Source organism: Cavia porcellus, unplaced genomic scaffold (assembly GCF_034190915.1).
Source record: "Cavia porcellus strain 051 isolate PalLab524CR breed Dunkin Hartley unplaced genomic scaffold, mCavPor4.1 scaffold_10, whole genome shotgun sequence".
In the NCBI taxonomy this organism is placed as follows: domain Eukaryota; kingdom Metazoa; phylum Chordata; class Mammalia; order Rodentia; family Caviidae; genus Cavia; species Cavia porcellus.
The window spans coordinates 23,583,550-23,607,381 of NW_026947493.1; the positions used below are offsets into that span (position 1 = coordinate 23,583,550).

Genomic DNA, 23,832 nt, shown 5'->3' on the forward strand with positions numbered 1-23,832 from the left:
TGGATCATTGAACAAAACTGTTTGCAGTCTCACTGTTTGAAAGTCCCTCTATAGGCTTTAATTTTGTAACTTCAACAACTATTTCTAAGATGACAATATGTAATTAACTAGTGATTTCGTACTGCTTATTTTTTCTGAAAGTCTGTATAACTTGTACCCTTTTTCTGTTTTTTTTTTTGTCCTCCTTAAATAAAATTTTAAAAAAAGAATTTTATGTAAGATACAGATGATCACATATTCAAGTCAAATAAATTGAAGTGTTCAAGTTAAGCAAACCATCAACATAAAAATGTAGATTTACTGTATACATTTTTCATTAATCATTTTAACGTAGAAAGTAGAAAATGTAGTTTATTTTAAGGTGGTTCATTTTACTGAAAACTACATAACAAAACAGGTGTTCTTACAGTGTCAGCTACTCAGTTTATAAATGCTGCATTTATTATGATAGATGCAGATATCGAGGTCTTTAAAAAAATAACCTTGTCTTTTTATAGCAGAAGTTTACTGTTTAACTTTTTTTTTTTAAATCAAAGGAACTCTGTAAACATTTTCATTAAAAACTTGCTTATTTATCTTTTAGGTTAAATCTGTAAAAACAGGATCTGTTTTTTGGACAATGTGCTGCTGTTTATCATATTTCTATATGGTAAGGTTTCATGTTTGAAACTGTGGGTTCTAACAAATTTTAGCACAATTCCTTGTCACATTCTCATCAACGAGGACTAATTTTCTACTTTCTTTCTCCTAAAGCCATTAGGGTCTTGATTTTTATCTGATGCTCTTTTTTTACTACTATCCTCTTCTTTCATCCCTAAACCTGATCCTATACATAGACTTAAGTTTTGGTGGAGAGGACTAATACTGATTCCCTGGAAATCACTGTATATGATGAATAACATATTTTTCCAGATATTAATTTTTAAATATTTTAACTTTTTATTTACATTTAGAGCTTTTAAAATTATCTCTGGCTTTGTATTTTCAATTACACTGATAAGAAAGATGTTTTCCAAATAATATTACAAAATATAATGGAACATAAATTTTTTTCTGTGAAATATTGAGCACTGGAACCATGTTTAAACTTTTATAATTAAAAGTTGGATAATTAAAAATAATTGTACCAAAAATTAGGGTTCTTCTATTAGGATTCACTAAAGAACTGCTGAATGATGAAATAGAAAACTGAGTTTTTATTAGTCATCATTTACTCAGTGTGATAAGTTGGCCTACCGTAAAAAAAAATGAGAAAACTTAGAAATCTTAGAGAAAAAGATAACCTAAAGTGAAGATTAACTTGTAGAAAGAATGTTCTTTAAGGTCCATCTCGTTTCATCCTCCCCCTCCCCCGCCCCCCTTACTGGCCATCAAATGCACAATCTCACTTTTGTCAAACAGGCTTTATACAGCTGAGCTAAATCCCTGGCTTGTTTGCATTTTTGGTGGGAGAGTGCTGGGGATTGAACCCATGACCTTTTGCTTGGCCAGCAGGCACTTATACAGCTGAACTAAATCCTGGCCCCTATGTTTACATTCTTTAAGACTTGTTTGCATTCTTTAAAGTACATGGAAGGGAAAAAACAAAACAAACAAACAAAAACAAAGAAAAAACTTGTTAGGGTGAGTCTGTATGGGATAGAAAGGAAATAATGCCCTATATTATATTGAAAGAGCGTGCATAAGACTAACAAGTACTTCTCAAAACATCAGATTCTATTTCAAATTGCCTTGCCTTCTCTCTGTGGGTAAATAAGGCAGTATGCTGACACTATGCTCTGTTTTCAAAATTCTAGTGATTCTCTAGTCATTATCTAAAAATGACTGCATACTCTGTATCTTCAGACTACCCTATATAATTTTTTTAAAAACAGGTAAATTCGAGGTTCGATATTTTTTTCACTGTTCTACCTGTCATTTTTACTCCACAGCCTATATAATAGTCTTGTGCTGAAAATTGATAATTTTGCTGATTAAATTATTAAATAATTTTAAACCAATAGAGTAAATATGTGCTTCAGTGGCCTTAAAGTGGTTAAAGTCTAGCATGTGTTCTGGGCAAGCATACTCAGTAATAGCAAATTTATTCTCTTTAGAGTTTAAAATTAAAGTTTGAAAATAACTGTTTAATAAAGGCAACATAATTTTGATGAGAAAAATAGCAAGTAATTAAAGCAGTAAGTAGATATACATTATAAACTGATGGCAGTTCCTTATAAGGGATTCTGAAATATTTTAGATTATGGCAACATCATTAGATTATGCATATGTTCTCCTAAGGTGATAGCATCACTGATTCTTTCAAGCTTTTAGTTATTAGAGTACATCTAAAATTTTTTATCTTAATAAGAGCTTACTGCCTGTTGAATGTACTAGAATATTAATACTTTACTATTAGTTGAAGGTGAACATTCTCTGTTAAGACTGTTTAGCAATTTAGACAAGAACATCCTCCGTATTCTCATTAAGTGGTGTTATATATATTGTGTAGGTCACATCATAATGAAATCTTCTTTTATAATTCATTTGTAGGAAAAACATTTATACCCAGCAGGTACTTTTAAGAATCTCAAAGCGTATTACAGTCCTCCAAATAGTCTTTTTGGTTGAATTGTTGATGAGTCCTAACATTCATTGTTTTACTCTCAGTGAACTTTCTTAAATTTTTCAAAAATAAAAGCTGATTTTTTAAAAATAAATTTAAAACTTTACGGTTTATATTCTATAACTTTGTCACCATGACTGTTTACTACCGGTCTACAAATTACAATGTTCACAGCTTTCCTATTAAATCTAATTTAATTCAAATCAAGAAAATAAGGATAAATAGGTTATATAAACCCACATTTAAATATGATTCAAAATTTCTAAAAATTCTATAGGCTTTATATAGGCTTCTTTTATATTCTATAGGTTTTATATATATGCTGTCATGACAGGTAATTTGAAAGGTAGAGAATATTAAAAAGTAAAACATGACTTGTCTTGGTATTTCTTCTTGCACAGGTCTCTGCTTGGGGTGGGTATGTCTTTATCATCAACCTTATTCCACTGCATGTATTTGTGCTGTTACTGATGCAGAGATACAGCAAGAGAGTCTACATAGGTAAGTCACTAAATTTTTGAAATCTTATCACCAAGACTCACATATATCATTAAACAGATGTTTCCCATTTTGGTCATTATTACCCAAATAAAGATAAAAGTAATTATATATTCATTTTGCTTTTTATATACTAGCAGAACATTTTTATGTAAATGCTTTATCAGTTAGCTTGAGTTTTGTTTCCTTTTGGTAGGATTAATCTGGGCTTAGTATTTGTTGGCTGCTGCTGCTGTTGTAGGGGTGATGGTAATTGTTTGGGTTTTTTTGAGATAGGGTCTCACTATGCAGTTAAAGCTGGCCTTGAACTCCCTTTGTAACCCAGGGTGGTCTCGAACTCTCAGTGTTCCTCTTGCCTCAGCTTCTCATGTGCTGGAATTACAGACGTATGTCACCTTGCCTGGCTTATTCACCTATTCTGTCTTCTTAATTTAGGGACATGGTCATTTGTGTCATGAAAATTCTTTGTTTTTTACACCACACTCATTCAATTTTCTCAATGTAAGAGATTTAAATTGTCAAAATCAGTAGTTTAATAAACACCTGAAATCTCTTTTTGTGTGATACACAAGTAGACTGACTCTCTGTTGCTTCTAGAAAATGTTTTTTACTTGTACTATACACTTCTTAAGTCTTTATACTAATAAGATGTTTATTGATAGATGAAGAGTTAGCTTAGAACTTAGTTTCATTGTAGAACTTTTTTGAATCATAGTGAACTTTTAATGAATCATAGTGATTGAAATCTGAAACTATTGTCTTAATAAAATGTTATACTTCTATTATACTGTTAGAAAATAGTAACAAGATAAAACTTACATTTTTAAATATGTTCAGTTTTTTAGACATAGTGGCTTGGGAGGTCTCAAAAATTGACCATAGTGTTAGCATATGGCCTAGCAGTTGCACTCTTAGTCATTTACTTAAGAATGCAGAAAATAGATGTGATGATGCATACTGGTAGTCTCAGCACATGGGAGTCTAAGACAAGAGGATCAGAGTTTGAGGCCATCCTGACTATAGTGAAACACTGTTGGTAAAACCAAAATATAAGTCACACAAAACTTCTACATCATGCATTATTATTGTTAAGCTGAAAAGTGAAAACAAATGTCTTATCAGCTGATAAATGAGTAAATAAAATGTAACTATATACATACATACAGTGTAAGTATATACATACACTGAAGTTCTATTCTGCCATAAGGAATGGAATACTGATACTTGTTATAGTGTGAACCTTGTAAGCATTATACTCAATTAGCCAGTTACAAAATGCTACATAGGTAAATCCATAGAGGCAAGAAGTAAATTAGTGGTTTCGTGCTGCTTGGGGAAGGGGAAAATGGTAGAGAAGTGTTTACTAATGGAAATAAGGTTGGGGAGGATAGAGAGGTGTTATGAGATTAGTAGTGATGGCCATATAACCTTGTGAATATACTAGAAGCCACTAAATTATAGATTTTTAGAAGGTGTATTTTCTAATATATAAATTATATCAAAAGTAAATACAAAGCCAAAAATTCTTAAGTGTATAGTCCTTATAATATTTCTGAGAATATATATTGTTGTTACACTCATTTTTTAGATAGGATAGAGAAAAAGACATACTAATTTGCTGAAGCTCATAGAGCTGAGTCCTGAACTTACATATTTTGGCTTTAAAGCCCATGATTGTAAGAACCACTATAACTTTATGCCTTTTTATGTAAATAGATAACTTGACTGTCACAATAAGATCAACTTATGACATGTCCTATATCTGAAAAGAATACATAATAATTAGGGTCCCAGAAGAATATAGGTAAAAAGAAAAAGTTATTTAAGTGGTCAGGGGGAAAACATAAAATGTTTTTTGTTTAATTAAAAAACAAACTAAATTTTAATAGGGCAACAGGTAGAATAGGGGAAAGATTAAAAGACATACTGTTGTGAAATGCCCATGAATCAAGGAGCCAAAGTAGATATCAGAAGTAGTCAGATAAATAATGTTCCTGAAAATGTTAAATGGGAATACTTAAAACATCAACAGTGTATAGATCCCCTTGAACATTATCACCCATATGAACTGGACAAAAGGGTGAAATGAGAAAAAAGACTTTGTATTTGCTGAGAAAGATTTCTGTATTTACTGTAGAAACATGCAATTGGTACTACTTTAATTGCCTCTTGAGAACATTTCTTGTTTTTAGAACAAAGAAAAATAAAATAGTTCAGGGATATATGTAAAATTAGATTAGTAAATGTCTCAGGTAATCCTAATAGTGCTAAAATTCTCTACCCTGATTCTTTTATCTCTTAGTGTAAGAGTGTTTCTATCTTTGTATAGTTTACATTCAGTAGGAAGGAAAATGATGGTAGAAAGCAAATAGTTCTCTTCCTTTATACAGACTTTATTAGAATTTTAAATTTGATTCCTCCTGTCTTATAATCATTCTGAAAAGTATATATAAGGTTGTCCTTTGATGTAAGCGTATATAATGTCCTATGTCTACTGTGCCTATCTTTACACAGAAATAGATGGGTAAGGATTTGTAAATGGGAAACTCAGTCTCATTTTATTCTGAGTACCATATTAAATTTATTTTGAATGAATTGTAAAGTAATTCTGAAAAAGTTTGTTTCCCCTTTCAGTAAGATTGTTTATTTGCATGTTTCTTTAAATCACAGCTAGAGAACTGTGTGTTCACATGTCACAGAATGTCCATTCACTTGGGAGGCTGAGGCAGGCGAATCATTGCAAGTTCAAGGCCAGCCTAGGCTACAAAGTCTCAAAAAGACCAAAAAAAAAAAAAAAAAAAAGGTCTATGAAAAGTAATATGGATTCTTTGGTATGAGCAGAGAGAACAGCATGAGTTGGGGAAGAGGTATAAGAAAAACTGAGATGGGGAGGTTTTTTAATTTTGAGGAGAAAAATTACAGACTTTTGTGAAGATACCTTTTGGAGTTGTTTAATTTCATTGTATTAGGAAGTGAATGTTACATAATTATGGCATAAAGAGGATTCTAATGTTTTAATGAAAACTTCCAGTTCTTTTTTCAGTACATGCTTGCAGTACATGGTGAATACATTCCTTGTGGGTTGCTGGAACACATCTGACTTCTTTTTACATCCCTTTCTCCTCCCACTCCCAACATCTCTTAATCCCCTTCTAATCTGTCTATGATCCAGCTCCCTATTTCCTCCTATTGTCTGTCTTTGGTTTTTGCTCACTACTTATACTTTGCTTTTCTCATATGAAAGAAACCAAATGATTGATTTTTTTTTTTTTTTTTTTTTTTTTTTTTTTTTTGGTATTGAGGGTTGAAGTCATGACCTTGCACTTAACAGGCAGGTGGTTTGAGCCACTGAGCTAAATCTTTGGCCCAGAACCATATGATTTTTAAGCCTGAGTGCTTGTGTATTCAAGGTGCATTCGTTTTTCTACAAATGACTCAAATTTATGCTTACTATGTATGAATACCACATTTTCTTTATTCATTCATCTGTTGATAGACATATGGGCTGCATCCAAGATTTAGCTATTAAGAATTATACTACTGTAAATACAGGTATGTGTGTATCATGATATCTTTAACTCTTTCAGAAGATACCTAGAAGGGAAATAGCTGGCTCAAATGGAATTTCCAGTTACAGCTGTTTTTGAAGAAACTGCACTTTGGATTTAATTCTCTGTCTGAGGTGTAGCCTTCTGCATGTGGATAGCCCAGTTTTCCAGTACCATTTGTCTTTCCTCTAACATGTTTTTAGACCCTTTGTCAAAGATCAGTAAGCTGTATGTGTTTGGGGTTGTTTCTGCATCCTTTATTCTAGTTTGCTGATCCATATGCCTGTTTTTGTGTCAGTACCACATAACTTTAAATCTGGTATTATCATATCTCCTGTTTTGCTCTTGTTACCAAGGATTGCTTTTGATATTGTAGGTCTTCTGTCATTCCATATAAATTTTAGGATTGTTTTTCTAGTTTTATAAGGAGTAGTTGGTATTTTGATTGGGATTACATCAAATCTATATATATATCAGTTTTGGAAATATGGCCATATGGGCATCTTTCCATTTCCTGATGTCCTTGTTGATCTCCCTCTTTTGGAGTACAGTATGTGTTTATGTTATATTTGTCTTTCATTTCCTCAGTTACGTTAACTCCTAAATTAATTTTTCTTAACTGTTATTGTAAATGGTATTGTTTACCTAATTTCTTTCTTGGTGGAAGAACTCCCAATTCTTGTATTTATGGAAAGACTGGTTTGTAGGTATTGCAAAACACTGATGGGACATGAAATTATTTGACCTTTCTAATAAGATGTCACACTTTATTTATAAGAAAATTTATAAAAGATGTGAGAACAGGTAATTGGAAAATGTGGAATTGGCTTAAATGTTCAGCAGGGAAATGATTGCTTAAATTACAGTGTTGTGAGGTAGACTATTGTGAAGACATTAAATGTAATCTTGAGTAATTGATGATGTAGGAAAATATTAAAAAGCAGACAGAAAGAATCACCAATGTTTTGTTTCTCTGCACTTCTCTTTTTAGGCTTTCTACAGTGAAGATAAATAAGAAACAAAGTGTACCTTTTAGTTTATAGAAATAAGTATTTCACTGCTCATGATATATAAGGGCCATATTTTAAATGTCACTGGAGCAGCTTGATTATGGTACTGTCTAGATTTTCTGTAGTGAGCTGAGCAAGGAGATTGCTGGTTATTTTTCTTATTATAGTTCAAATGTATTTTTATTTTGATAATGTGCTACACCAATTATTAAATGAAAAGTTTTATGCACATACTGTAGAGTTAGTTTCTGATAAATTACAGAAATTTATATTTTGCAAATAAAGGAAAGATAATCATTCTGTTGAGATTTGAAGTGAAGCCACAATGGCTCAGATTTATTCTTGGTAGCTATAAACAGAATATATGTAATCACAGCTTTACTTATGAAAGACGTAAAAAGATTAAATGTAAAATTTCTAGATTTTATAGCAGCTAGAAGCCCTAGATTTTATCTGATTCTACCATACTGTTTTTAAGGAAATTAAAGCAAATTCATTCATCAGACATATTTATAAAGTGTTTTGTACAATTTGGTGCTAAGCATTATGATACAAAATGAATAAAAGATGACCTAACCGTAAGGCAGTTACAGTATAATCAGTTTTCTAGCAGGTGATCAAAATAGAGATGGGAAGTTTATGAAAATACTACAAAAATCTTTGAATTTGAGGAAGCTGTATTACAACTTTTCAACTAACCATGTGTCGAACATTTTGTAGGTAAATTTCAATCTTGAAAGGAAGGAATACAAGAGGGTAAGAGTATATTTTAAACTCCTACTACCAGGATGCAATTCCTGATCACCTACCTCTTACTGTATAATTTTGGACAGATTACTTGAAGTCTTTGTGTCTAATATTCCCATAAATCAAATGGACATAACAGTTCTTACTTACCTCATAGTATAGAAAAGATAAATGAGAATATATAGGAAAAATGCTTATAACTGAAATTAATTTTTGCTTCCATTGTTAATACTGAAGTTAACAAAAGAATAGCCAAAAAAAAAAAAAAAAAAGAGTTCCAAAGTCTGGGAGAGATAATAACAAAAGTCCAAGTACAATAAAACACCAATGCAAGTCTAATATTATATACTTTGTGATGCACACATCTGTGTGTGTTTGTGTAATAGAGGGAAGAGAGAAAAGAAACATTCACTACAATTATTTATTTAGGTACTACGGTTTATAACTTTTATATTTATGATAATAACTGTATATAATTGTGAAAAGATCAAATATAACTGCAGCTTTTATAGCGAAATTAGCAAGTCTCTTTCAGTTTTTCTTTAAGGGCTCATTACTTAAATTGTACCGTCTGGTTTTTGTATATGTGCTGCTGAAGCAAGCACTACCTTCTGGCTTTTAACATTAAATTTTTTTGATTCTTAAATTTTTTAAAACTTGATGCCATCTGTTGTTATCCCTAACTTTTTAAGATTTAGCTACTATTACTTCTCAAATAAATAGATGCATAATACAATTTCCTACCTCTCTGCTTCTGAATGTATTTATATTACAGTTTTACATTTTTTAGAAAAATATTTGGTATCTTTTAAAAGTGAACATACTACCAAATCTTAATTTTAAAATTATATACTTACATTTTTGTTTTAGCTAGTTCGCTTGATATCCTAAAAAAAAAAAATTAGAAAGCATTTTCTTTAAAGTCAAAACTAACGCTAATATATTCACATAAAGTGTAACAGGTAAAAATAGTCTTTATGTCATTGGCTCTTTATTATCTGTACTAATTGTTACCAGCATGGCCTATTCCAGTCTTTAGAAGTCTATTTTAGAAAGAGGCATAGGAACACTTGTGAAATAATAAAGACTATCAGCAACATACTGAGGTACGGACATGGACTGTTTCATTAAATAGAAGAGAAGCAGCGTTTCTTGTAATAAAACTTGTATAGCTTCACTGGAGTAATGTAAGCTAAAAATTGTTTACCTCCTTTTAAATTAAGTAAATGAGAATTCCAGTATTAAAATCTACCATTAAATATGAGATAAAATTGGTTTATTGTCCTCTGAGAATTGTAAATCAGCTAAGAATTTACAAAACAGCATAAAAATTATTTCTTTTCCATAGATTTTTGTAATTACTGATAATATATAAAAATGTTAAATATCAAAGTAATATTTCACCTTTTGTTGTGTAATTGTAAACCTAGTAATTAGTAACTTTAATTTTAAAGTAATATAGATTGTGATAAGCAGCATATATCTATCTGTCAGAATCATTTGTTTGGCAGATGACACACTGATACACATGTTGAAGGATTCTTACAATTTCCTTAAGGCTTATTTTTTCTTACATTACAAATGTTTCTGTTGAAGGTCCTGGGATTTGTAAAACAATTAGTGAAATTCATTTTTTAATGATTCTAAAATTATGTTTAATATCGCTAAATTTATCATAAAATATTTAGGCTAAATAAGCTGTTGTTTATAATACAATTCAGCATGCATCATTTTGACATGTTTGATCTAAGTTTTGATCTAAGTTTTGATCTAAGTTTTGAAAGCAGTAAAAGGCTGTATTTTATACTTGTGGCAAGTAAAATATTAATACAAGAGATTACGTATATCTTAGATTAGATATATTATTTGCACATATTGAGTATATCATGTAACATTAAAATGATTTCCATACTATTGAGGATTTATAATTTATCAATAATGTTCTGCCTTGTGTTAATTATTTTATGTACTTTTTAAATTCTACACATGTGAACCAAGAGCAGATAGGACTAAGAGTGTTGTCCTGGATTTTCATTTAAAGTTTCGGTATTAGTTACATGCATCTTGCGTATGAGTATTATAAGGCTACTAGGGGAAGGGATAAAGGTATATTGGTTTATGGTAGACTGTTTTACCCGTGGGTATTTTAAAGATTATTTTAGAGGAAAATTTTACCTGATGTGTGTACTGTCCGTGGGACGTGCTGTCCCTTTTTTTTTTTTTTTTTTTTTTTAAAACTGGGAATGGAATCCAGGACCTTGCAATTGCCAGGAAAGCACTTATGCTACTGAGCTATATTCCCAGCCCTTTTCTGCTGTCAAATCTGACTCATTGTTCAGTTTAGCAAGAATTAGTCTTCCAGTACCACCATGTCATAAAACTCAAGATACTTAGAGCAAGGGTCTTGCCTACAATTTAGCAGCAATCATTCCAAAAATTAAAAAAAAAAAAAATTTAAGTTTTTCAGTAGAAATAGACTTTCTACAAACTAAACAGATCAAAGTCAGTTAGTACTTTTAACCAGAAGGACAGATTTGAGATTATCTTTAAGGATCTGGCCTTATAGAAAACTTATGTTTCATAGGCCAGAAGAATTAATTTCTGTGTAGAGGTTAGTAAACGCATGGTGATAATAGTTCATGTATGCAGGAGCCTACTTATAGTAGTCATTGAGATGAAGAAAAGGATGTGTTAAGAAAGCCTCAGTTTTTTAGTAGTAACATACATTTATGATTTTGTGTAGTGTAAACCCTTTGGCTCTGTTGTGCTCCGTTTATGAATTAAATTTGCTAATCATACTATACAGTAAAGTTCTAGAAATTACTGAGGAGCATTATTTAATACTTTTGATTTAGATAACTGTTGCATGTATTTCATGAGTTTTGTATATAATCTTCAAATAGGCACATAGTGTATTTATAGTTGCAGAGTACTTTGATACTGATCTCACTAATCTTTGCCAGAATTAAGTGAATTACTTCCACATAATAGAATTAGACTTTAAAGTCAAATGTGTTTCTGCTAGAATTTTCAGTTTTCTCTATCCTTCATTTCATTGTAGGTGTCAATATATTTACTATTTTAAAATGCTATGGGGTAGACGGGGATATGGCTGTGCCGGACAGCACCTGCCCAGCAAGCACAAGGTCCTGAGTTCGATTCCCAGTACCAAAAAAACTAAAAATAAATAAAGTGCTGTGATGCCGGGGATATAACTCAGTGACACACCTGCCTGGCAAGTGCAAAGTCCTGAGTTTGATTCCTGATACCAAACAAAAAAGCTATGATTAGTTTCTGCTCAAGTTATTTGAATAAGCTATTTCTTGCTTGTGTAAATCTGAAGTTTTGTGAAATACCATTTTCAGTAGTTTATTTACCATCCTACATAGTTTACCATGAATAGTGTCTTTGGAAAAGAAAAAATGTTTTCTCATTTTCTCTTCTGGTCAAGAACAAGCAGCACATGTACACACATGTATATATGTGTGTTGTTTTATTACGTTTAATTAAAAATTTTGACCTTCTTACAAGCCTTTAATCATATTGACTTTTTGTTTCTTTTTTGTTTTTGAGACAAGGTCTCATTGTGTAGTCCAGCTGGCCTTGAATTCACTGTGTATCTCAGGCTGGCCTCAAGCTCATGGCTTGAGCTCCTACTGCTTCAGCCTCCTGAGTGCTGGGATTACAGGCATGTGCCACCATGCCCAGCTAATCATACTGTTAGTAATAAAACATTTTAAGTTAAATTGTTAAAGTATGTATGTTCTTTTTTTGAGATACTAATTTGGTTTAGAGAGAAGTTGGACAAAAAAGAACTATTTTGTTAGCTATTTCCATTAAATTATCAACTAGGAGATAAAGAAAACCAGAAATGCTAATGTAATTTAAGATTAATGAACTTCAAGAGTGAAACAAAAATGTTTAGGCCAATGATGGCAAAGCTATGGCATGCATGCCATGATGGACTGTTGATGTCATTGAAATCTCTAAAAGATTTGCCGTCACAGCTGTTTAGAAGATTGCTATTTGTTCCAGATCAAGATTTTCCTTGGTTAAAAATATACCAAATATATATGTGTCTACTTATGTATTATGTATTTGTATTGATATGTGTCTTTCTAATGGTGAGTTTTCCTGGAATTTTTCTAACCTCATTGGAAGCTTGATCTGTAGTAATAAATGCCAATAAATATGCTTCCACAGGATGGCAGTGTGGTAGCATTTTCATGATGTAGTGATGATTCACAACATTATTGGTTTTGTGCATTTTCTTAGTACTCAACACTTCAGTGCTTTAATATTCTGTGTTAAAAAGTGAGAAAAGGAGGTTAACATGGATGAGTATAAAGTTGCAGCAGATGGGAATAGCAGTTTGGTCAGGGTTCCTAAAGATTCGTGGGAGAGAGAATTGATACAAGAAGATTGGTACATGGTTGAATTTTTGAGGCCTTCCAAGAGCTGTAGAAAGCAGTATAGATCTTACTTATTACCTCTTACCTCTTCCATGCCCATGTCAAGAAGAGAGGAGATCTCATGCCTCTTTGTTTTTATAAAGCCTTTCTCCCCACACCTGTGTACCACACTTGCTCCATTGTACTGTGGAGCTTTATTTACTACTACTATGGTTATACAACCATATGCCTTTGATTTTACCATCTTATTTAACTCTTGGAGGCTAGGTAGGATTAATCTTGGTAGAATTTTCTGTTGTTACAGTACTCTGATCATAATAGTTATATAAAATCTAGAGAAATGCATACACTTATTTTGCAGCTGAAGTTGTATTTATTTTTAAGAATTTAATTCACCATTTCTTATTAATATTTAGGTAAATCCAGTTTCTTGTTTCTGCATTTTAAAATGAAGATTCATAAATGGGATTTAAATTGAGGTGTTAAAATACATGTTATTTTATACATTCAAGAAGAAAACTGCTATTATTAAGCAAGATAAATTTATAGGTTTTGAGACTGACTGCCTGGCAAGCAACCCTAAATATTTTTTTAATGGAAATGCTTACCTATGCATTGCAAAATACTCTCAGATAGGAGATACACTTCCCTAGGTAAACATTAGGGATTAGTGATCCAGAGGTGACCTGGATCCAGTTATCTTAAAATGCTTATCTTTGACTAACTTCAGACATCCAAAATTGTTTCTTTGGCATATGTAGGTAGGTATAAAGGAGGCTAACTGAGAGAGGAAGTTACCAAGCTTAGTCTTCTCATTTTCAGTATGTCTAGAAATGAACTTGAGCTAGTGCCTAAAAGAGATCTTCATTTGTATTTACCAAACAGGTAATTGCTGGTATTTTTACAATGTCAGGTGATGGTCCCATTTGAAGAGAAAGAAAATATGAATATGATTGCAAGTGTGTTTTTGTATTCACATTTATTTTGTAGTGATTAATTCTGGAGAATATAATTACAAGGAAATAAATTGGATAAAGTCCTTACTTTTTTTTTTTTTAATGAAAAACAAACCAGTAATCCATAGAGGCAGATTCAGAAGAAAATTGAGACCAATTGTGCTTGGTATGGGGTTTCTTTTAGGAAAATGAAAATACTTGGATATTAGGGAGAGGTAGTGGTGGTGGTTGTACAATATTATGGCTATACTAAATGCCTCTAAATGTTCTCTTATAGAATGACTTTGTTATATGACTTTCATCTCAGGTTTTTTTTTTTAATATCAGGTTTTGTTTTCTAAGAGATTACTTTTTCATTCAGTTTGCATCATTTACTATAGTCAGTCTAAACACAAAATTAGAGTTTGACTATACCTATCAGTCTGTTTTTGATCATTTGCCAAAAGAATATTGAGCATGTGTATAAAATAGTAAATTTATGTAAGCATTATGTTTTATTTACTAGAAGTAGTAAATTCTCCTTTTTCCCATTTTGTCTTTATAGCATATAGCACTTTCTACATTGTGGGTTTAATATTATCCATGCAGATACCTTTTGTGGGATTTCAGCCAATTAGAACAAGTGAACACATGGCCGCTGCAGGTACGAAAAACATTTACTGTTTCTTCTAAAGAATATAGAAATGAAATACACACACACACACACACACACACACACACACGATTGGCAACCTTCCAAAGGAATAACAGTATGTATTTGTTTTTAGTTTTCATCTTCAAAGTAACAAATTTTTGGAAATTAATTAAAATTTGAATCGTAAATTATCAGTGAAATGTCCATGACTCATAGGTGGTCCATGACCCATTGGAAGTTCATTTGTGTACATTTATAACATTTTATGAGTACTCAGTTCAAGCTAAATACCCCTCATCTGAAGTGCTTGGGATCGAAAGTACTTCAGATTTCAAAGTTTTTCAGATTCTGGAATACTTGTAGACTACCAGTTGAGCATCTCTAATCCAAAAACCCAAGTCATATTAAGTGTTCAAAGAGTTTGAGATTTTTGATACTAGATTTCTGAATTAGGGATACTGGCTTGTATGCAAGAATATAACTTTCTGAGTGGCATTTCATTCTGTTTATTCTCAGTGATGCTTAAAGTTTCCCCATCCTTATCAAAAGTTAGCATATATTACCTATTATGTGGCTCTTCTGAATCTATAAAAAAAAATCTAACTTACATTCTTGAATTGATGCTGTCAATTTGCCAGCTAGTAATCTAAGATTCAGAAAGATGTGTATTTTCATTATACAATAATGTATAGCACCATCAAATATAGTCATCTGTTTTTGTGCAGATGGTTATTACATTTCCTGAAATCTAAATTTTTGAGAATTAATCATTTCTAAATGTAACTTTTTAAGATGAAATTTATTTCAAAATATTAATATGCCAGTTAGGGCTCTCATGTCTTTGTTTAAAATTTTGCATCTAATGCTTTTGTATATGTACTTTTTGACAAATATTACTAACTAGTACTGCTTTAGTTTTGTTTATCTTAGTACTTGCCTTTATATTTACTAATGTAAGGTTCATGGCTTAAAAGAAAAATTTTGTATGACTGGGGCCTTCACAAAAGAAATAGTGAAACTTTTAAAGTTTGTTGAAGAGAAGTATGATTAGGAAATTTATGTATAATGATAATAAACTAGAAAATTTAACAAGTTCTGTTTGTTCCAATTCTTTTTAGCCTAGTACCCTGTGTCTTTCTTGCCTCTGGATATAAGGAACATCCCTTTAGAATGAAGATCTTAGGACCTGCTTAGTAAAATTTGAGAGAATTCTTATTACCCACGTTAGGGTAGAACAAAAGGATAAGGTCAGATAGACCTTTCTGTTTCTGCTATTTCCTCAAACACGTTTCAGTGTTTTGGGATACCTTGTCTTCAACCCCAACACTCAATTATGTTTAAGTATGTAATTGAGTTCATATTCTTATTACCAATGGCAAATAGTAACTATGGATGAAGATTCTCCTGATTGAAGTCATTTGTTCTCTTTGGCAAAGAAATCTTAAAATTATTTCTTAAGGATGTTTTTATTACTTCCCCCACCTAGAAAACATGGTCCTCAAATATAGAGGGAAAGAAAGAAGGTGGTATTTTAAATAAGCTTCAGTCATTCAAATGAGATTTTTCTTAACTGCTACATCTATGGGGAGTCTGAATATTTTAGAAACAAATTTATAATAAGTTTTCTTTGGATATATTAATTAGTTAATTGTCATTTGACAAAGGAAAAGTTGGCTAGATCAAATAACTAGTCTTTGATGTGAATGATAGTAGATATTCCATGAAACTCAAGTAAAATTTTTAAAATGTTATTGGTGAAGTACTTTGCTGATTATATGACTTTTTTTTTAATTAGGTGTTTTTGCATTGCTACAAGCTTACGCTTTCTTGCAGTATCTGAGAGACCGATTAACAAAACAAGAATTCCAGACCCTTTTTTTTTTGGGTGTATCACTAGCTGCAGGTGCCGTGTTCCTTAGTGTCATCTATTTGACTTACACAGGTAGGAGCCATCACCTGTAAAATATGTGTCTTATCTCTAGATTATTTAAAAAGATAATTCTTTCACATATTTTTACAATTTTCATTTATGCTAGAAGATTAAATACTGTGTTTGAGTTACATACTAATAGTACTAAAACAACAAAACTTTTTACATGTTGAATAACATTACTACAAATTGTGATTTGTTTTTTTTTTTTTTTACACAGCTTAATTTTGTTGCTTCAGATTCTGATAAATTCACAGGCATAGTTTTGCTGTAAGAATAGATCCGAACTAAAAACTTCAGAGCTTCCAGTGATAAAACCTACTATGTGTTCAACCACATTCTTTCCCCCATTAGTTTAGTTTTGTTTTGTTGGCACCAGCAATCGAACTTATTGTCGCGTGCTTCCTAGGCAGGTACTTTATGCCACTGAGCTAAATCCCTGACCCTTTTCCCCTTTAGTTTTTGAGTAGTAGTTTATCAAATGAATTTCAGTTTGCTTCTAGATTCTAAATTACTCTAACACTGATTCCAGTCCTTACAAACAAGTCCGATTTTTTCTAAAAATTTCTGTCAAGTTAGTGTATCAGCCTTTCCTCATAACTCATGAAGGACTGACTGGAATAAAATCGTAAGTATTCAGAATCACCTTTGTAACTTGTCAGATGGGATTTGGAAAGCTGTATTAGATCATTTAGACATACCCACTTAAAAGTTTTTTTTAGTGTTTAATGTGATCTTTTACTGGTTGCCAAGATGTTTAAAAGGGGGTTGGGAAACTTCTACAATTTTATCTAGCTACTTGTGCTGATTTTCTCTAGAAACAAGTTCTCCCTGAATTACTGTTTTTATTTATCACTACTTTATTTTATCTGACTTCGAGCTGTGAAATATGTTGACATCCATAAAATTAGAATCCCTTGAACATTAAATTAATCTGTAACAATAAGACAATTTAAAATTTACAAAATAATTAAAAGGCAGATAATTTCCTCTGCATTTTTCCTTCCAAGGTTACATTGCACCATGGAGTGGCAGATTTTATTCATTATGGGACACTGGGTAAGTGCAGATGTGTTATTTTAGCCTCATAAAATACTCTTGTTTCTTCTGTTATGGTATTGTATTTCAGTCAGTACTTGAACTTCATTAAGTATGTAGAGTATCCTAGTTCAATAAATACTGAATTCCTTGTATTTTACTTTTCTTAGTAACACCTGTTTTGAGTGAACCTTTAGAATGAAACATTGTGAGTTGTATGTGTGTTGGTATGTGTATGTGTTATATATTTCTATTCTTTTTTTTTTTGGTACGGGGGATTGAACTCACGACCTTGTGCTTACAAAGAAGGCACTTAGGCTGCTGAGCTAAATTCCCAGCCATATATTTCTGTTCTGTGTGGCCAACTCATTTTAGTTTTGTATGTTAAAACATCTTAGTAACATTTGTGCAATTTGAAGATTAAAGGTTTTGTTCATTTCTTTTACTAATGTATATAAAAATTCACCTTTAATATTTAATACTTAATTTTTAGTGTTTAAGATTAGGTGTTGTGTTATAAATCTACATGCATAAAGATGAAAATTTAACCTCTAATACTATATTTTTTTAAAGTATGAATTACATCTCGTTGCATTTTTTTAGAGAGCTATTTAAAGTGAATTGATAATTGTTGGTTTTGAATTAGACAACTAGTTCAGTAAAACGTTATAAAATATTTCCCTAGAGATAAGAAAATACATGTTAATGATCATTTATTCCCATCCATTTCCTGCTGGTTCTATCTCCTTCCAGGTGACTCAATAAAAACTTACCACAATTACTGAATGAGCATGTCTTCTGATGTGATACAAGCCCCAGAAGGGGTCGTGTCCAGGTCTAATTAAAAGATACAAGCAAATTATGTAGGAATGACTGAAGTATACGTTGAGTTAATCCTGCGGGCTCCCTAGAGGATTTGAGGGAATCAGTTATAGAGTTACTCTGATTAGGCTACATACTAGGTTAACGTTAGCTATACCCATTCTTGCTTTCTCAACTTTCTAAACTTGCACTTCTTCGGAATTTCAGGATGTTTCATGAATAATTTCCATTTCCTTCACTTGCCTCCATACTAGCTCTTTGTCAAGCAAGGCATTGTGGCAATCTGATGTCTTACATGGTATTTTTAGCTGTCAATAAAAAATAGTGAAATTTATTGACACATTAGGAAATGAAGATTAACTACAGAATAAATTCCCATTTGCACTAAGATTTTGTATTAGAAATCAGAGCCAACAATAATAATTTGATGATTTTTCTTAATTTAACAAGGGGCATATCAGTTTTAGTTTTGCCAAAGTGGCCCAAACAGACTGATTTCCACTACACCTTATTGCCTTAGAATATATGCTTATAAACAAGAAGAGGTAGGAGTAGAAACTATCTCTATATATAATCCAAAAAACTTCTAAGAACTCCTTTTTTATCATTTAATTGTAAATAATAAATATTAATTTTTTTTAATATCAGGTATGCAAAAATACACATCCCAATTATTGCATCAGTGTCTGAACATCAGCCTACGACTTGGGTGTCTTTCTTCTTTGATCTACATATTCTTGTGTGTACCTTCCCAGCAGGCCTATGGTTCTGCATCAAAAATATCAATGATGAAAGAGTATTTGGTAAGAGGGATTTTCAAATAAATAGTTTGATTTGGAATGGTTATTTTTCATTTTGAGATTATTACTTCAAGGGGTTTGGCTGTATATATGTAAAATAAGCACCTTGTGTATAGGCATTTAGTCAAGAAAAGAAATGTTAACTGAATTTTCTTTGTATATATTCTAGTTACTGTTTTGATTTGGAGCTAATATATAAAGTTTACATTTGATTCATTGTGGTTTTTAAGTGGTTAATCAGTATACTATGTTATTGAGAACTGAAAATTAGAGTTTGTGATAGCATAATTTTGACTTAATTTTGTAAGTTAGATGTAATTGAGAAAAGATTTTCAGGGACATCCTTTGCCCCAGTTGCAGAATAGAGTATGTTTTCTAATACAGTAAGGATGACCTCTCAATAAACAGTCTGTCCATTAATATATTTGTGTGTGTTCCCAAATAGCAAGACTGAAAAAACAGGTATTTAAAAGGCAGCTGTTTACACAGTGTTATTTCTGTAACATTCAAGAATAAGGAAAGCTAAAGTAGTACTTACTAAGTCCAAATAGTGGTTGCCTTTTTATGGGGAAGAGGAAGTTACTGACTGATGATTGAGGCATGAGAAAGCATACAAGTATACTATATCTTTATCACATGTAGTAATTATATGGGACCATGTATTATATGCAAATCAATTGAGCTGTACATTGAAGAATATGGTACAATTTTAGGAAAAATTTTTAAAGTAGTTCGGATAGAAGAATTCTAATGACTTACTAACTTTGTAAAGTTTATAAGCTTCAATCAGAAATTTGTTTGAATCTTTTTTTTTTTGGTGCCAGGAATCAAACTCATGACCTCACTCTTGGCAGGCAGGCACTTATGTCGCTGAGCTCAACCCCTTGTTTGAAATTTTTGAAAAAGTTTTTTGACAGTGACTTTACATGTTATTCCATTGATTAATAACTTAAGTTCCTCCTCCTGTTTTTCCTTTATAGTAGGCATTAAGCTAAATATTGGCGCTGGCTTAATGACTCAGTGCACAAATCTATTTTTGTTTGTCAGCTATGAATTTTATAATATATAATACCATTGGCAAATTAAGCCTTAATTCGCTATAACTAAAATTTGAGCCATACTTCACTAAATTATTAGTGTATGATTTTTATTTAGTCAGCACTAGTTACAGTTTCTAAATATGACTGTTCATTAGTTGGTCAGTATTACCAATTTAGAAACAGGTTTTATGAGACATTTGTCTACTTTTAAATTTGTTTTAAACTGTGGGACTGAATGTCTAGTTCAGTTTTCTGTAGTTTTCTCTGGAGTACTATAAGAGAACTTGTCTTTGCAGTTGCTCTGTATGCAATCAGTGCTGTCTACTTTGCTGGAGTGATGGTGCGGCTGATGTTGACTCTGACTCCAGTCGTCTGTATACTGGCTGCAATTGCCTTCTCAAATGTTTTTGAGCACTACCTGGGGGATGACATGAAAAGGGAAAACCCACCTGTGGAGGATAGCAGTGACGAGGATGACAAAAGAAACCCAGGAAATTTGTATGATAAGGTGGGAGATTGAAACTAAAGCCGTTTAATATTATGTATTTTATTTTTTCCCCTACAGTAAGAACTGCACATGTTAAGAAATATGATTGTGATGTTTAGTTGTTTTTCAGCTCAGAGAAAGAGAATCAAATACAGTCAAAGAAAAATTCTCATTTTATTTTGGCCAGTTATTTGTTACCCTAAATATTTAAGCCTTGTTTGTGTCCTTTCATTTTGCAAGCAAAAAAATTGGTGCTCTGATAAATCATATAAGATTTTAAACCATATGGACAAGTGCTTATTCTTAAAGTCTGTATTTACTATAAATTTTTATTACCCTTCCCCGCACTGGTGATTGAACCAATGACTCTGAGCATACCACACAAGAGCTTTACCACCGAGTTATATCCCCAGCACTTTTTTATTTTACAACGGATGTCACTGAGTTGCCCAGGCTGGCCTCAAATTTGCAATCCTCCTGCCTCAGCCTCCCAAGTAGTAAGGATTACAGGTGTGTGTTAGTGAGCCTGGATCATTGTAAATTTTTTAAATGATAATCTGAACAATGTTTGAAAATGATATTTATTTTTTTTTTTAAATAGCCTCCAGTTTGTGAGCAACAGGTAGCTGGCCAATACAGTACAATTTTTTTTTGTTGTTACCGGGGATTAAATTCATGACCTAGCGCTTGCCAGGCAAGCGCTTATGCTGCTGAGCTAACTCCCTGGCCCAGTACAATTTATTTTTAACCTATAGTCTCTTGAGTAACAGAACAGGCTCATATGTAGTGCATGGGAGAAAAAGTATTCTAAGAATTAGATTGCTTATCTTTGATGACATTAAACCTCATTTTTATATTGACTAGATTTTTAAGTAATAGTAACCAGCGAAACCTCACGGTATAGGAATTAATGATATTCTTTTCTTACTATGAGATCAATACAATTCATAAAGATTTCTTTTAATGAAAAATACCTGCTTTTATGTTTGTAATTTTTATATTTTGTTTTTTGTCATCTTGCGATTTTTTAAAAATTAGCTTTGTAGCTTTCTGACAATGTTTATTTTGATGAGGTTTTTGTCGTATACGTATATAAATGTTTTTTTAATTTTTTAAAGATAATCTAAGTTTTAACAAGTCTATCTTAGAGTTTCAGATTTGGAAGGATGATTCTTGGTTTTGTGTTCTAGCTGGACATTGCCATTTTCAGGATGTAGGATTGAGATTTTATAAGAATTTTACATATTAACCAGGCATGGTGGCTCACGCCTGTAATCCCAGCACTCCGGAGGCTGAGTTGGGAGGATCGTAGCAAGTTCGAGACCGGCCTGGGCTACCGAGTGAGATCAAGGCCAGGCTGAAATGCATAGCAAGACCCAGTCTCAAAGTAGACAAAAAAAAAGAATTTACATATTCAACTTTATATTGTCAGAAATGAGACTATTGGATTATTGTTTTTGTTTTTAAGACACAAGGAAAAAAAAAACTAAGTTTGATCACAGCTTCCTACTAGAGATACTTTGCTCTGAGATCAGCTTCTGGATTGGATATATTCTGAGGAAACTTTCTGGTTTACATTTTACTTCAGAGCCTACTTTTATGAATTCTAGAAAGGTTTTCATCACCTTCAGAAGAATACCTGAAGTGGCACACACTTCGAGAATTAAATGGGTAGATAACATATCCCCCACTGTTCCCTATGGATGTCATGGTAAATGTGTCTCAGCTGTCCTTGTTCCTACAGGCTGGTAAGGTGCGTAAGCATGTGGCAGAGCAGGAAAAGCCAGAGGAGGGGCTAGGCCCCAACATCAAGAGCATCGTCACCATGCTCATGCTCATGCTGTTGATGATGTTTGCTGTGCACTGTACCTGGGTCACCAGCAATGCCTACTCCAGCCCCAGTGTGGTCCTGGCCTCCTACAACCATGACGGGTAAAAATGTACCATAGCAACTCAAACATTATATGTTACACATTTTTCTTTATCTCAAAAGACAACGATGTGTTATTGATGAGACTGTAAATTCGAGCCTTTTTATTTTTACCTCCTCCTTTTCTGGGGTATTGCTAGATAGGAGCTCAACCACTGAACTACCCCCCAGACTCAAAGCTGTATTGGTGTGGCCTCTTCCACTATCTTTGGTGGAATGAATGGTAATCATTGTATTTCATGCTGTTTTCCATAATACTTGGCATAGGTAATCATATACATAAGTTTTTCCTTCAAACATGCTCATGCTCATGGACATACATCATTATCACTACTATAAACCATTTTAGACATACAAATTGACCACTTCCTAAGCCTGTTGAATCAGAAACCAGGCTGTGGGACCCAACAGTCCGTAGTTTAACAGGCCTGTGTTAGTCTGTGGAGCTAAAACTTAATTGCTGTTTTATAAAGTGTCTTGCCTCTTACCCTCTTCTGTTCACATAGATTAGTGGATAAGCAGAATATTAGACCTATCTCAGAAATCTAGTGGATCAACATCAGCTTTTATACGAGATATATAGGTGACTTGTATGTATATTAATTTGAGAAGTACTTGTCTAGTTCTTCTCCTTTTTGCATTTTCCTTTGGTTTAGTACCTTAAGATTTTAAGTTACCCACTTCACATTTATAAAATTTAATTTAGAATAATGTGATTCTTTTCAGTACCAGGAATATTTTAGATGATTTTAGAGAAGCCTATTTCTGGCTAAGACAAAACACAGATGAACATGCTCGAGTGATGTCATGGTGGGATTATGGCTATCAGATAGCTGGAATGGCTAATAGAACTACATTGGTGGATAATAACACCTGGAATAATAGCCACATAGCACTGGTAAGGATTTGTGTTTTTTTTTTTTTAATAAAAAATCTTTACTACTTAGCAATCTGACTTTACATATAATTAAGTAGGAAAATGGACGAAAGTGCTGTCTGCTTGCTGAATTTTCAAAGTACTACATCGCACATGTATTCAATAAAATGACCTCAGAATGTGCTTATTTTTTAAGAGTGATACTTACATAAATATCACTCAGAGTTGTATTCTGACTATATTAGTAGATTTTGTTATAGCTTTCTCTTATTGGAGAATTAGGCAAAGTCTAAAGCTTTTTAAATGGTATTTTACATTATGAGAAAAAATAATTTGCAGGTACTTAGCAACTAAATTGTATTTTGTGGCTCTGCAAATTATGTTCATTTGGTCTGCTAAATGACTACATAAATTAAGATAATATTTCTCCTTGGTTAAAAGGTTTTTGAATGACTACATAGGTCTTAACAAAGTTGTTTCTATTTGTGTTTACAGTAT

General features: G+C 32.2%; 1 protein-coding gene across 1 annotated transcript in view; it reads left to right on the forward strand.

The window, feature by feature from the left end:
- Stt3b (STT3 oligosaccharyltransferase complex catalytic subunit B) overlaps positions 1-23,832 on the forward strand; it is a 97,671-nt gene that overhangs the window by 62,804 nt on the left and 11,035 nt on the right. The window contains exons 4-12 of the mRNA XM_063257087.1: positions 584-649; positions 3,007-3,106; positions 14,321-14,419; positions 16,206-16,352; positions 17,351-17,399; positions 18,849-19,003; positions 20,337-20,548; positions 22,272-22,459; positions 23,184-23,355. Of these exons, the coding sequence (XP_063113157.1) occupies positions 584-649; positions 3,007-3,106; positions 14,321-14,419; positions 16,206-16,352; positions 17,351-17,399; positions 18,849-19,003; positions 20,337-20,548; positions 22,272-22,459; positions 23,184-23,355 (1,188 nt within the window). The remainder of the gene's footprint in view (positions 1-583; positions 650-3,006; positions 3,107-14,320; positions 14,420-16,205; positions 16,353-17,350; positions 17,400-18,848; positions 19,004-20,336; positions 20,549-22,271; positions 22,460-23,183; positions 23,356-23,832) is intronic.